The sequence below is a fragment of the Nannobrachium achirus genome (genome assembly GCF_963921795.1).
Source record: "Nannobrachium achirus genome assembly, chromosome: 18".
Classification (NCBI taxonomy): domain Eukaryota; kingdom Metazoa; phylum Chordata; class Actinopteri; order Myctophiformes; family Myctophidae; genus Nannobrachium; species Nannobrachium achirus.
Window position 1 is genome coordinate 4,400,075 of NC_137825.1, and position 12,249 is coordinate 4,412,323.

Sequence of the window (12,249 nt, forward strand, 5' to 3'; positions counted from 1 at the left end):
CCACAAGACTCTATACCCTGATTTATACTTCGTCGTATGACATCGTCGCTCGCAGAAATTAATGGAGGTTCCACAACGCTTTGTGGACGCGGCAGAGCGTAAACCAAGCATGTCTCCCCAGGAAACAGGAAGCTGTCATCACCAGCTCTTCTGACAGGAAGGGTCGTCATTCCACCAATCACAACGCAGTGTTCAGCGAACATGTATTTTAAGGCTGAAAATAATAATGGATTACTTTCTTATCCTTTCTTATCCATCATTCTATCGATTTCCTTTTTTCGATCAGTCAAATAATCGAGAATCACATTTTGTTAATGTTTATGTCTACTACAACTCGAACCACTCAATGTGTGCTTTATACGTCTTTGCACAACAGTTTTGTGGAAATTATCTGCCAAAAATAGGTTTATTTCGTTAAATTATCGATGATCAAATCAAATACAACACGATTTGTTTGACCAACTTGTTGCACCCGTTATCTATTATAAAACGTCTTTTAAAATATATTTTAGAATTTCTGTTCCTGCTAAGCGGTTAGCTAGCGAGGTTTCGTCAAATGGGGGCAGCAGCCATATATGGGCCACTTCCTTAATTACTTCACAGGTGTTAACAATTATAGTGAATGCTGATGAAGACTCTGTTCCATTTATTATATTACGGTAGTTTTCAAACCTTTTAATTTCACAGAACCCCATAATGCATACATGGGCAACTGGCGGCCCGGGGGCCACATGCGGCTCCCACCTTCACTTAATGCGGCCCGCAGGTTAATAACGGAATACTGATATATTATTGATTTCAGCTGTTACAATTCCAAACTTAACCTGCTTTAATTCCATCAGTCAATATTAGTAGTATAGTAGTATTAAAAATGTATTTGTTTAATGTCCAATGCATTTAGGTACATAAAGTTAACATGGCTATATAATGAGTTTGAAATTAAATCAAAATGTTACATTTCAGGATTCCAATTAAAAAATAACAAAAAATGATTCAGGATTCCAATTCAAAAGAAGCAAAAATATCCGATCTACAAGCTCAAAACGCATCGCGCTGCAATGCGTTTTGAGCTTGTAGATCTGCTAATTTTGCTTCTTTTGTATGAGATATTACCATCATCAATGTTGCCCACCCCTGCCATAACGGATCCATTTGTACTCTCAAGGCTCTTTTCCACCGGCAGCGATAACGATGACGATAACGATTTAAAAAGTGGGTTTTCAATTGAAGTGGATCGGCAGCATCCACCCAACACCGATAAAGACAACGATAGCCGACAACTACATCGTTGGGATCAACAACGATGTGGTTAAGATCACAGTGATATGGAACTGGGTCTCTGACAAACAGCTCGCGATGCGCGAGCGGCTGTTATTAATTGGCGCCTCTTCACATTGATGTCCGATAACTTTATCGGACATCAATGTGAAGGCATAATTATTGCTGTGATATTTTATGGCTATCGTCATCGTTATCGCTGCCGGTGGAAAAGGGCCTTCAGGGTTACACACCTGTAAGGGGCCATTTGGAACCCCCTCGTGGAGCCATGAGGGTCCCTGGGCCACACGTTGAGACCCTCTGGTGTAGCAGAGTGTTTCCAGTGAGCCAGCAAGCAACAGTATCAGCACCCTGACTCTGTTTGATCAGAATGGAACACATTGGTAAAACCTGTGAAGGAAGTAAGGATACAGGCCTTATGAATTTATGTCCAATTTGGCCGCTGTCCATAGATTCTATTTGTTGTTTTTTAAGTAGTTATTTATGTGACTGCACAGGAGAAACCCAAGAGGAAAAATGATCTAGGCGGAATCACGGTTGGATTTGATGGGGGACCATGCTTTTAATGTCCTCCCTTTATGGTCGTTATTATTGTAATTATTTTGACTTTTATGCCTTTATTAATAGGGGGACAATTAATGCCATACAAAGCCTAAGCACTGGAACTATAGGAAAGGGAAAAGAACACACTGATAAATGGGTTTAAAAGTGATTCAACTGGTCAGCCAAATGACAGAAAGGCATGTACTGTAAGTGATATTACTCTGATCGTGTACTGTATGTTCTTATCATATACTGTTCTTGAGGTAATTGTTTGTCCCCTCAAAATCATCCAGGCTAATTTGACCTTTATCACACAAATAGGTCGCTGAGTCCAAAAACGTTGGCTTTGTAGGGCAGCGTGAAGCAAAGATCGCCGGGATCGGGATTCGAACCCGCAACCCGCTGCCAGGCTGGCATTGCAGTGCCCGGGCCTTTGGTCATTATTTATTTATGTCTGGTGGTGTCCTTTATCACTGCTACTGGGCAAACCCAATGAAATACATGCATTTCCCTTTGGGGGAAAAGCACACTGTTTGATATCTTTGATATTTAATTATATTTATGTTTGCAATTTAACGTTTTTATCCAAAAATGTTAATGACATCGAACCTGGTATCCCTCAATTTGGGCACACTTTTCATGACCATAACAAAAAAAAACAATGTTTTTAAATGTTGCAAAAATAGCAGATCACATGTGTTGTGATGAGACGTTGTGAGCTTGTACATCTGTTATTTGGTGTATTTGTCATATGATGAAGTATACAGGGATTAAGAAAGTGTCTTCTGTTTTTTTTGTTTCTTTTTTCTAAATAAATGGAGCCCCATGGGCGGACGTCTTTTAACACTGTGGGTCCAACATGTCTGTCTTGAGAGAATAGTTTGGCAGCCGAACCTCATTAACATGTTTTCAACTGGATGTGTGTAGCCCTACACCAGTGGTCCCCAAACTGGGGGTCCCCAGATGTTTAGCTTTAATGTACAACACTGTTTTTCCTCACTGAACAGTAAACAAACCAACACAAGCGTATCCATTAGGGCATTAACGAAAAAGTCGACAAGTCGACTCAGTCGATGCGAGGCGTTGTGAGCATGTAGATCTGCTATTTTCACAATTTCTGCCTCTAATATTTGACAATTTGGACAATGTTTAATTTGCCATCTTAGAGGTATTATTATAAATCCTTAAATTGTCACTTTAGAAATGTGCTGATACCCTCTATTAAACTTTATGTTGGTTTGTTTACAGTTGAGTGAGAAAACAATGTTTCACATAAAGTTAATCATCTGGGGACCCCCCAAAATAATTCGGGGGTCGTTTGTGATGTGATGACGTCATCAAACGATAAAGTCGACTTTAACTCAACTTTTTACTGAGTCGAGTTGACTTGCAAAATCACAAGTCTGCCCTAGTATCCATGTATCCAGGGTATTTCTAATCTGCACATTTATAAAGTTACAATTTAATTGACCAATGATGGTTTTAATACCAAATTGTCAAGTATTATGTAAGACAGAAGCAAATGTTGTGAAAAGACGATCTACCAGCTTGTAGTTTTTCTATTTTCACAATGTTTATCTGTGGAACCGAGTCAAAGGAATGGAAATGGAAAACTCCCAAGTGCTTGTCAGGGTGGGGGTCCCCGGTTAAAATCGAATACGACACAGATGCTTTCCCGGTTGTAATGGGTTAAGGGGGATCCACGGGGTCCCTGACAAATCTGCTTTTAGATTTTTAATATTTAGCAACATTTTTGAAGAATTTGGAATCATTTGTAAAAATGTCAGCTAAATGCATTTTAATTTGGGGGGTCCTTGACATGAGATAATGAGACATGTCTAGGTGATGGGAAACATATTTAGGCGACTTGAAGCACAGAAAGACCTACAGTAATCTAATTCTAGTTTTAAGACTTTTCTCAAATCTCCAATGGAACGCTCAGCTTCTCTGACTTGCACAATAGGCTAGGGCAGTGTTTCTCAACCTTTTTTCTGCATGGGCACACTTTTCATGTCCCAAGAATCCATGGGCACACCAACATAATATGGGGTTGTAAATATCATCACCGTCTTGTATCTCCAAGTTTCAAATGTGAATGTTTCTTCGCAAAGTAAAGCCCTGCTTCATCATACAAGGCTGTCGCACAACAGTAGTGAAAACAGCAGATCTACAAGCAAGATCGGCTGTTTTCACTAGTTTAAATCATTTTTGAAATGATAAATACAATACTGGCTTTCAAGCAGTTTCAAGGGGCACACTTGACCCTTCTCAGGGGCACACCAAAGGTCCCTAGGCACAGTGGTTGAGACACACTGGGCTAGGGTCTAGGGAGTCTGAGGAATCAGACACATTCTTGCACAAAAACTGCTATTTGTCTGAACTTTGTCTTAATCTCTTCGGGTGTGCTTGATATATGCACTACCAGCACATAAACACAGATATATCTCCTAACAAAGTTTACTTTCCTTTCCTCCTAAAGAAAGGTATTTTCAGATTACCGTATATGTGAGCAATGTGTGGATTTAGTTTCTACCACATATTCTTTTACTTCATTGTTGAGATTTTATCAAGCGGTTTATACATACTGTGCATGTGTGCCATGAGTGTCTTTTTGACCTTACACTCAATAAAATAAACATTCCACAACTTTGGTCCTCGATAAGCAATGTCTTTGATACGTCAATGAATAGAGGGGTTTAAATGCACTCATGAATAAAGAGTTAAGGACATTTTCCAAGTTATACAGTATATATTTAACTATGTTCGCTTAAGCATCATGGGCTGTATCTTTAGTTTCACTCTAACCTTTTTCTTTTAAACTTTATTTAAATATCAAGGTTTCAAGGGAATTCACACAAGGCAGAGGGTCCTTTTGCATTGTTTATGTTGAACTTTTAATGTAGGCTATGTGATTATTTAATGACCTCTTAATTTAATGAACAGATTCCAAATAAGCCTATTGGCCTCGTTTTCCTTTTCTTGCACAAAAACATATCTTTCATATTATGTGCTAATAACAAACTAAACTGAATTCTGACCCCAGGTTAACCTCTTGCCTTGAAAGGTGGATTTTCATTAACTCAAAGCATAAAGCATGACAAGTCAAAGCATACATGGCTAAATGGCGCCATCTACTGTCGTTTAGAACTTGTCTTGTGCAACCAATAGCTGATAGTTGGAAAGTCTGCTCCATTTACAGTTCAATAAATGAATTGAGTGATTTGCAAGGATTGAATTTCAACCCCATCGTATGGGCCTGCTCACAAACGTCCCAGACTTTCTTTCCCTTCTGGCTCCCAAACTGTAGAATGAACTCCCCATTGCACATTGTGAAGTCCGTTCTCCGTCCTCTACGGCTGTGAATACTGGACACTTAACGCTAGCCCTACTGAAGTCCCTGGACGGGTGCTACACCAGAATGAATGATACCTGTGGTATTGAACACCAACCAGGACGAGCACATCACCAACAAGCACCTGTACTGTGCACTGCCAAGTGTAACAGAGAAGACAGCAGTCAGGAGGATGAGACTAGTCCAGTGTTTCCCAACCACTGTGCCTGGGGACCTTTGGTGTGCCCCTGAGAAGGGTCAAGTGTGCCCCTTGAAACTGCTTGAAAGCCAGTATTGTATTTATCATTTTAAAAACGATTTAAACTAGTGAAAACAGCCGATCTACAAGCACACAACGCCTCGCGGTGCGAGGCGTTGTGTGCTTGTAGATCTGCTGTTTTCACTACTGTTGTGCGACAGTCTGGTATGATGAAGCAGGGCTTTGCTTTGTGAAGAAAAGCACAAATTTGAAACTTACGAGATACAAGGTTTCTTCCCGACAGTGACGATATTTACACCCCCGTATTATGTTGGTGTGCCCATGGATTCTTGGGACATGAAAAGTGTGCCCATGCAGAAAAAAAAAAGGTTGAGAAACACTGGAGTAGCCGATCACTGCCACCGACACCTGGAACTCCTGGCCAAAGAGCTGTACTGTGAGAACCAACACACAGGCATCGATCAAGAGGACGTCCCACACCTACAGTACCTACGTGGACGTACTAAAGAGAGATGTTGGTGCAGAAAGCACAGAGGAGCTGGTCAGATGTATAGAGAACACAGGTGACTGGAGACACTGATGGAGGGCTGGTCTGAGGACGACAGGGAGAGGACGTGGTCCTCCCGGTGGGGGCTCCTCACTGGCAGGTTTAATAGTCAGTACGTAGTCTCGCGTGGCCAGACTGTTGCCTCCACGATTTGGTCAAATGCTCCCGGCATACAGTCTAGCAAACCAGAATAGAAATGATGAGTGCGAGATAAGCGGAAGTGAAGCCCCCTCGTCACTTCCGTTTCCGTCTCACATCGCACACATTTATCATTGTATAAATAAAAATCATATAAGCATGTTAAGCTTGCTGATTAGCAGAAATGACATTTTAAAATATATTTTCTTGAACGGTAATGCCCGTTTCCATTACTCGCCGTTCGGGAGCTGCTGTTCCAGACTCTATATAGCATTCAGAGATTGTGGAATAGTTGTCTGGCTACGCGAGACTACCTCACTGGCAGGTTAGTCAGTACGTAGTCTCGCGTAGCCAGACAACTATTCCACAATCTCCGAATGCTATATAGAGTCTGGAACGGCAGCTCCCGAACGGCGAGTATCGGAAGTAGCCAGTGCTGCACTGAACTGTTGTCCCATTGGAAACCTAACAGAAACACAATAGCTCAGACAAAGTCATTCGAGTGGCCTATTCTTGTTATGGGTGTATTGTTTAAGAAAACGTTTGAAAACATCATGGAGGTAACACCAATAACAGCAGAGAAAGACGAAATAACGCCCCCAGAAATATTGAAAGAAGACATAACGCTTCCAGTAGGACATGTTATTGCTACTGCACCAAGGGAGCGGTTGCTTCACATCCGCTTTATCTCACACTCATCGTTTCTATTTCCGTGCCCCAGACTGTTGACGGGAGCATTTCCCAAATCGCAGAGTCAACAGTCTGGCCACACGAGACTAGTCAGTACGGTACAAGTAACAGCAGTGAAAAACAAAAACATTGTGTCGAGGGTTAACTGGCATAAGAAAGAACAAGACTGATTTATACTCATATTTATTATATAAATAATGAGGTTTATTTTATTTTTTACAAAAAAAAAAAAAAACATCGATTTACTATGTTGACTGAATACCGACGTCCAAATCAAGCACACATGCCCATCTTTAACGTCAATATTGAGTCTCTAGTGCAGTGTTTCTCAACCTTTTTTCTGCATGGGCACACTTTTCATGTCCCAAGAATCCATGGTCACACCAACATAATACGGAGGTGTAAATATCGTCACTGTCGGGAAGAAACCTTGTATCTCTAAGTTTCAGATTTGTACATTTCTTCGCAAAGTAAATCCCTGCTTCATCATGCAAGGCTGTTGCACAACAGTAGTGAAAACAGCAGATCTACAAGCACACAACGCCTCGCCCCGTTGTGTGCTTGTAGATTGGCTGTTTTCACTAGTTTAAATCATTTTTAAAATGATAAATACAATACTGGCTTTCAAGCAGTTTCAAGGGACACACCTGACCCTTCTCAGGGGCACACCAAAGGTCCCCAGGCACAGTGGTTGAGAAACACTGCTCTAGTGAAGATGTAAAAAATGTCCAGTATATTTCCCCATCAGGACAGGTCTGTATTTATTGTGGTTGAGGTGTGATGGGGCCTATGGAGGGAGGTCTGTACAGGTATTCACTGTGGTGGTGGTGTGATGGGTCCTATGCAGGGAGATCTGTACAGGTATTCATTGTGGTGGTGGTGTGATGGGTCCTATGCTGGGCGGTCTGTATTCACTGAGGTGGTGGTGTGATGGGGCCTATGCAGGGCGGTCTGTATTCACTGAGGTGGTGGTGTGATGGAGCCTATGCAGGGCGGTCTGTACAGGTATTCACTGAGGTGGTGGTGTGATGGGGCCTATGCTGGGCGGTCTGTACAGGTATTCACTGAGGTGGAGGTGTGATGGGTCCTATGCAGGGAGGTCTGTACAGGTATTCACTGAGGTGGTGGTGTGATGGGGCCTATGCAGGGAGGTCTGTACAGGTATTCACTGAGGTGGTGGTGTGATGGGGCCTATGCAGGGCGGTCTGTATTCACTGAGGTGGTGGTGTGATGGGGCCTATGCAGGGCGGTCGGTTGGTGAAGGGGTGCCACTGTCCCTGGATGCTGGGGCTGTCGGTGTGGAAGGGCTTGCGGATGCGGATGATGTCCAGACCGGACTGATCGGTCAGCTTGGTCAGCACCTCCTGGATCTGCTGCGAGGTTCTGTTGGGGATGGGTTCCTCCTTCACGTTGCCGTTCACTGCAGGGACATCCACAAAGAACAACAAATACTTATTTTCTACATCAATGATAACCCTTAAATAATGAAACAGACGATCTATAAACTCAAAATGTATACCCATAGCTGAGCTGTGTGACTTGGGGACTTCTTGTTCCAATTTTCACGTAAACAAGTTGATGTCAATCAACCCTAATCAATAATTTTGCCAAACTAATATACTGTAATCTGTGTTCACTTCAAAGAATGTATGTTTACTTACAGTATTGTGTTAGATGTTTACTTACAGTACTCTGCTACGATCCTTGGAACCCCAGAGGTCTGAGGAGACACGTAGACCACAGTTCCAGGGTTCTTCCTGGCGTAATCCACCACTCCTTCCTCGATGAACTCCCTGCACAAAACACAAAATAGAAAATGGTCAAAAATACACAATACACAAATACATTTGTGCTTCCCAAACACACATGTGTTCTCAAAGGAAGTTTTCATATTACTTTCAGTCCAGCAGTCATTTCAGGTCCGGCTCCTTCGCTGACAGAGAATGTTGTCCGCGTTGAGCTCGTTGAAAAGTGGAGATATTTGACTAAATGCATGTTTTCTGCCATAACTTTCAAATGGATATGAGACTAGAGGACCATATCTGACTAGGACCGATCTAGGGCTGTGTATTTGGAATATCACACAAAGTGTTAAAGGTAAGATCACAGACATTCTAGGGCTACCGATATACAAGCCCACAGCCTCACACGAGGCGCTGTGACTGTCAGCTTGTAGATTTGCTATTTTCACAATGTTTATCTGTGTGGAACAGAGTCAAACTAAATGTAATGCCTCAACTCCTACATTTCCAAGACAGTGCTTATCAGGTTGGGGGCGGTCCCCAGTTCAAATATAATTATTTTGATTCTTTTGGGGACCCCTTGGCCCGCTCAACACTCACCTGGCCCCCCGTGAAGCAGGGTTCTTCTTACAGAACCAGATGGAGATCCTCTTCAGCTGACACACGTATCGTCCCACTCCGTTATGGAGCACGCTCTGGAGGAAGCGACTGGCCGTCCCTCTGGCTGTCATGATGGCAACACTGTAGATAATATTAAACACATTAATTATCTACTGGCTGTCATGATGGCAACACTGTAGGAACATTAAACACATAGTTATTATCTACTGGCTGTCATGATGGCAACACTGTAGGAACATTAAATATAATAAATATTAATTACTGTATCTACTGGCTGGCATGTTGTCAACACTGTAGAAACATTAAATAAAATAAATATTATTTACTGTATCTACTGGCTGTCATGATGTCAACACTATAGGAACATTAAATATAATAAATATTATTTACTGTATCTACTGGCTGTCATGATGTCAACACTAAGAAAACATTAAATAAAATAAATATTAATTACTGTATACTGGCTGTCATGATGTTAACACTATAGGAACATTAAATAAATATTAATTATTATCTACTGGCTGTCATGTTGTCAACACTATAGGAAATATTAAATAAATATTAATTACTGTATCTACTGGCTGTCATGATGTCTCCTCTATAGGAAATATTAAATACATATTGATTAGCTACATTTATAACTGGTAGATTGATTGATTGATTGATTGATTGATTGATTGATTAAATCAATCATTTTATGAATTGAATACAAAAGGACCCCGATTTAAGGTTTCCTGTGTAAATAAGCCGAAAAGCTACTCTTTTAGTTGACCGGCTTGTACCAGTGAACTCATGAAACTGTACTTTTTCCTATGCAAACTTCTAATAAATTCTTCAATCAATAAATTAATGTAAACAAGCCATTAGGCTTTCTTGTGGTCTAAATCCTATGCGTGGCCCTTGTTCATAACTGTACTGTCCTGTACTTTAGTATTTTTCCTATGCAAACTTATAATAAAGTGTTTAATCAGTCAATGATATACAAAAGGATGTTAAAAGGATTAAACCCAAGAAAGCACTATCCTGATTGAAGACTAGAAGAAGTTTGCATAGGAAAAGGTACAGTTTCATGACTGTACAGTTCACTGGTACAAGGTCTACTAAAAGGAGATCCTAGAAAAGACTAAGCTTATTTCCACAGGAAACCATTGAAGTATATCATATCACATTGAATGACAGACGGATAGAACACAGTACTATGACTGACTATTCAACTCATCATCCAAACATATGACAAACAACAATATACAATAACATTAATATACATACCAATAGCTTCAGATCTTTACTAAACTAAACCCACGGTGTGATGAACGTTTATAGATCTACAGATAGAATGAATATGTTTTATAGATCTGCAGTCAGAGGACACTGGGACGGTTTTACACTGGCAGCCATGAACACGTGGTCCCTCTGACAACCACCTCCGGACTGAAACACGCACTGTGTCTACAAAGTGTGTTATTTTCTTTATCTGCCATGTTTGCGTGGAAAATGGAAATATTTTATTTTTTGTTGGTTTTTGGTGATTTTTTACGTGGTGGCTGAGAGGTTTTTATGTATGTTGTTTCGTTGTGTTTAATATAAACGGTCCCCTGTGTGTGTGTCTGTTGTTTCCCCACGGTCTTGTTTTGCAGACGCACATAAAGCCCGGGTAGCAGACAGCATGGAGTCACAGAGTGTGGTGTAACACTGAGCACTGGGTGAGTAAACACACTTATTTATACACATTAGAGTGTTTAATGGTTTTTAGAAACACATACATGCTAGTGTTCACCTGTAGCATGGTGTATGATGTGTATGTGTTATGGAAAACCAACCCAGACAGTGATATTATTACAGCACATAATGTGACCTTCCATACTGAAGCTGCTGTTCAATATTAGGTCAACTCTAAGGAGCTTTATTGGCATGAGAAAACATAATTTACTTTGCCAAAGCAAGTGTCAAAATATAATTAAAAACAGTTGAAAATGGGGACATATATGCAGTTGAAGGGAGTACAGCATTGTGTAAACAGCCACAGTATGTCACATTGTGTCGTGCAGTGCATTGTGATGTATCAGCTATACTGCTGTTGTTTGTTATGACTTTGTACAAATGATACTTTATTTTTGAGTATATATATCTAGCTCTTTGGCCAATTAGTCCTCCTATTGAAAGGCCTGTCCACTATGGAGCTATAGTCCACACCAATGCAACTTTATTTTTATCTTCCTTACATATCTACTGCATAGTACTGTGTTCTATTCGTCTGTCATTGAATGTTATATGAGATACTTTAATGGTTTCCTGTGGAAATAAGCTTAGTCTTTTCATGGATCTCCTTTTAGTAGACCTTGTACCAGTGAACTGTACCGTCATGAAACTACCTTTTCCTATGCAAACTTCTAATAAAGTCTTCAATCAATCAATCAATCAATCAATCAATCAATCAAACTCCTTGCAAACATGCAGCAACTTGCAACCATTATATTTTCCCCAATGGCAGTTGCAAGGTAGTGGATTAGTGTGGATTGCCCTTAAACCTGTGTTGTTAAGGACGGACAAGGACTAGTTGCAGGTGGCCTTTATATTCTGTGGGCTGTGTTCTTGTTTTCTGTATTTTTAATTTCCTGGCTCTCTGCCACACATCATATCCTATTTATACCTGGCAGTGTAAGTGTCTTCTGGTCTGTGGAATGTAAAATAAGAGCTCTATTTACCTATAATGTGCTATTTTTACTGTTGCTACATTTAAAAATATAAAATAACAAGTGTGAAACCACAGACATATTCAATCATAGCTAAAGTATTTGGTATTTGTATTTGGAGGTATTGAGGTATGACATTTTATCGCCCCAGAAAGTAAAGAAATAAGTATTAAATTGAGCGGTAATTAAAATCGTACCTATCATTTTATAATGGACGATTTACTTTTCGGGCAAGTGGGCATTACCTTTGGGCAAGTAGAACATGACCTGTACTTGCCCGATGGACAAGTGCCTCTGAGACCTTAGTGTCAACCACTGTAACCTACTCTTTAGTATACTTACCACTTGTATATTGTATGTTGGAGATTGTTGTCAGATCAGTCTGATGGAGTCACTCTGCTGCAGCACGACTGAAGAATATAGCCTCGAGCTTCAAGCTCAACACT

The 12,249-nt window shown here is 40.7% G+C and overlaps 1 protein-coding gene across 2 annotated transcripts; it reads right to left on the reverse strand.

Annotated features, from left to right (window-relative positions):
- Positions 1–4,060: 4,060 nt before the first annotated feature.
- mrpl43 (mitochondrial ribosomal protein L43) lies at positions 4,061–10,502 on the reverse strand. Of its 2 annotated transcripts, XR_013962983.1 has the most exons (5): positions 10,380–10,502; positions 9,090–9,230; positions 8,434–8,540; positions 7,400–8,167; positions 4,061–4,088 (listed from the first exon to the last, which is right to left on the reverse strand). XR_013962983.1 is itself a non-coding variant. In XM_080747698.1 (4 exons), the coding sequence occupies exons 2-4, from the start codon at positions 9,218–9,220 to the stop codon at positions 7,959–7,961; spliced, it is 447 nt and encodes a 148-aa protein (XP_080603824.1). In that variant the 5' UTR covers positions 9,221–9,230; positions 10,380–10,502; the 3' UTR covers positions 7,008–7,958. The 2 variants fall into 2 exon arrangements, 1 of the variants encoding a protein (XP_080603824.1); XM_080747698.1 differs by lacking the exon at positions 4,061–4,088 and having other exon boundaries at positions 7,008–8,167.
- Between the last annotated feature and the right edge of the window lie 1,747 nt (positions 10,503–12,249).

Coding starts and splice junctions, on each gene's coding strand:
- mrpl43 (XM_080747698.1), bottom strand. CDS start 9,220: ATGACAGCCAGAGGGACGGCCAGTCGCTTCCTCCAGAGCGTGCTCCAT. Junction 8,541..9,089: donor CCTGCTTCACGGGGGGCCAG/GTGAGTGTTGAG, acceptor TGTTTTGTGCAG/GGAGTTCATCGAGGAAGGAG. Junction 8,168..8,433: donor AAGGATCGTAGCAGAGTACT/GTAAGTAAACAT, acceptor ATGTCCCTGCAG/TGAACGGCAACGTGAAGGAG.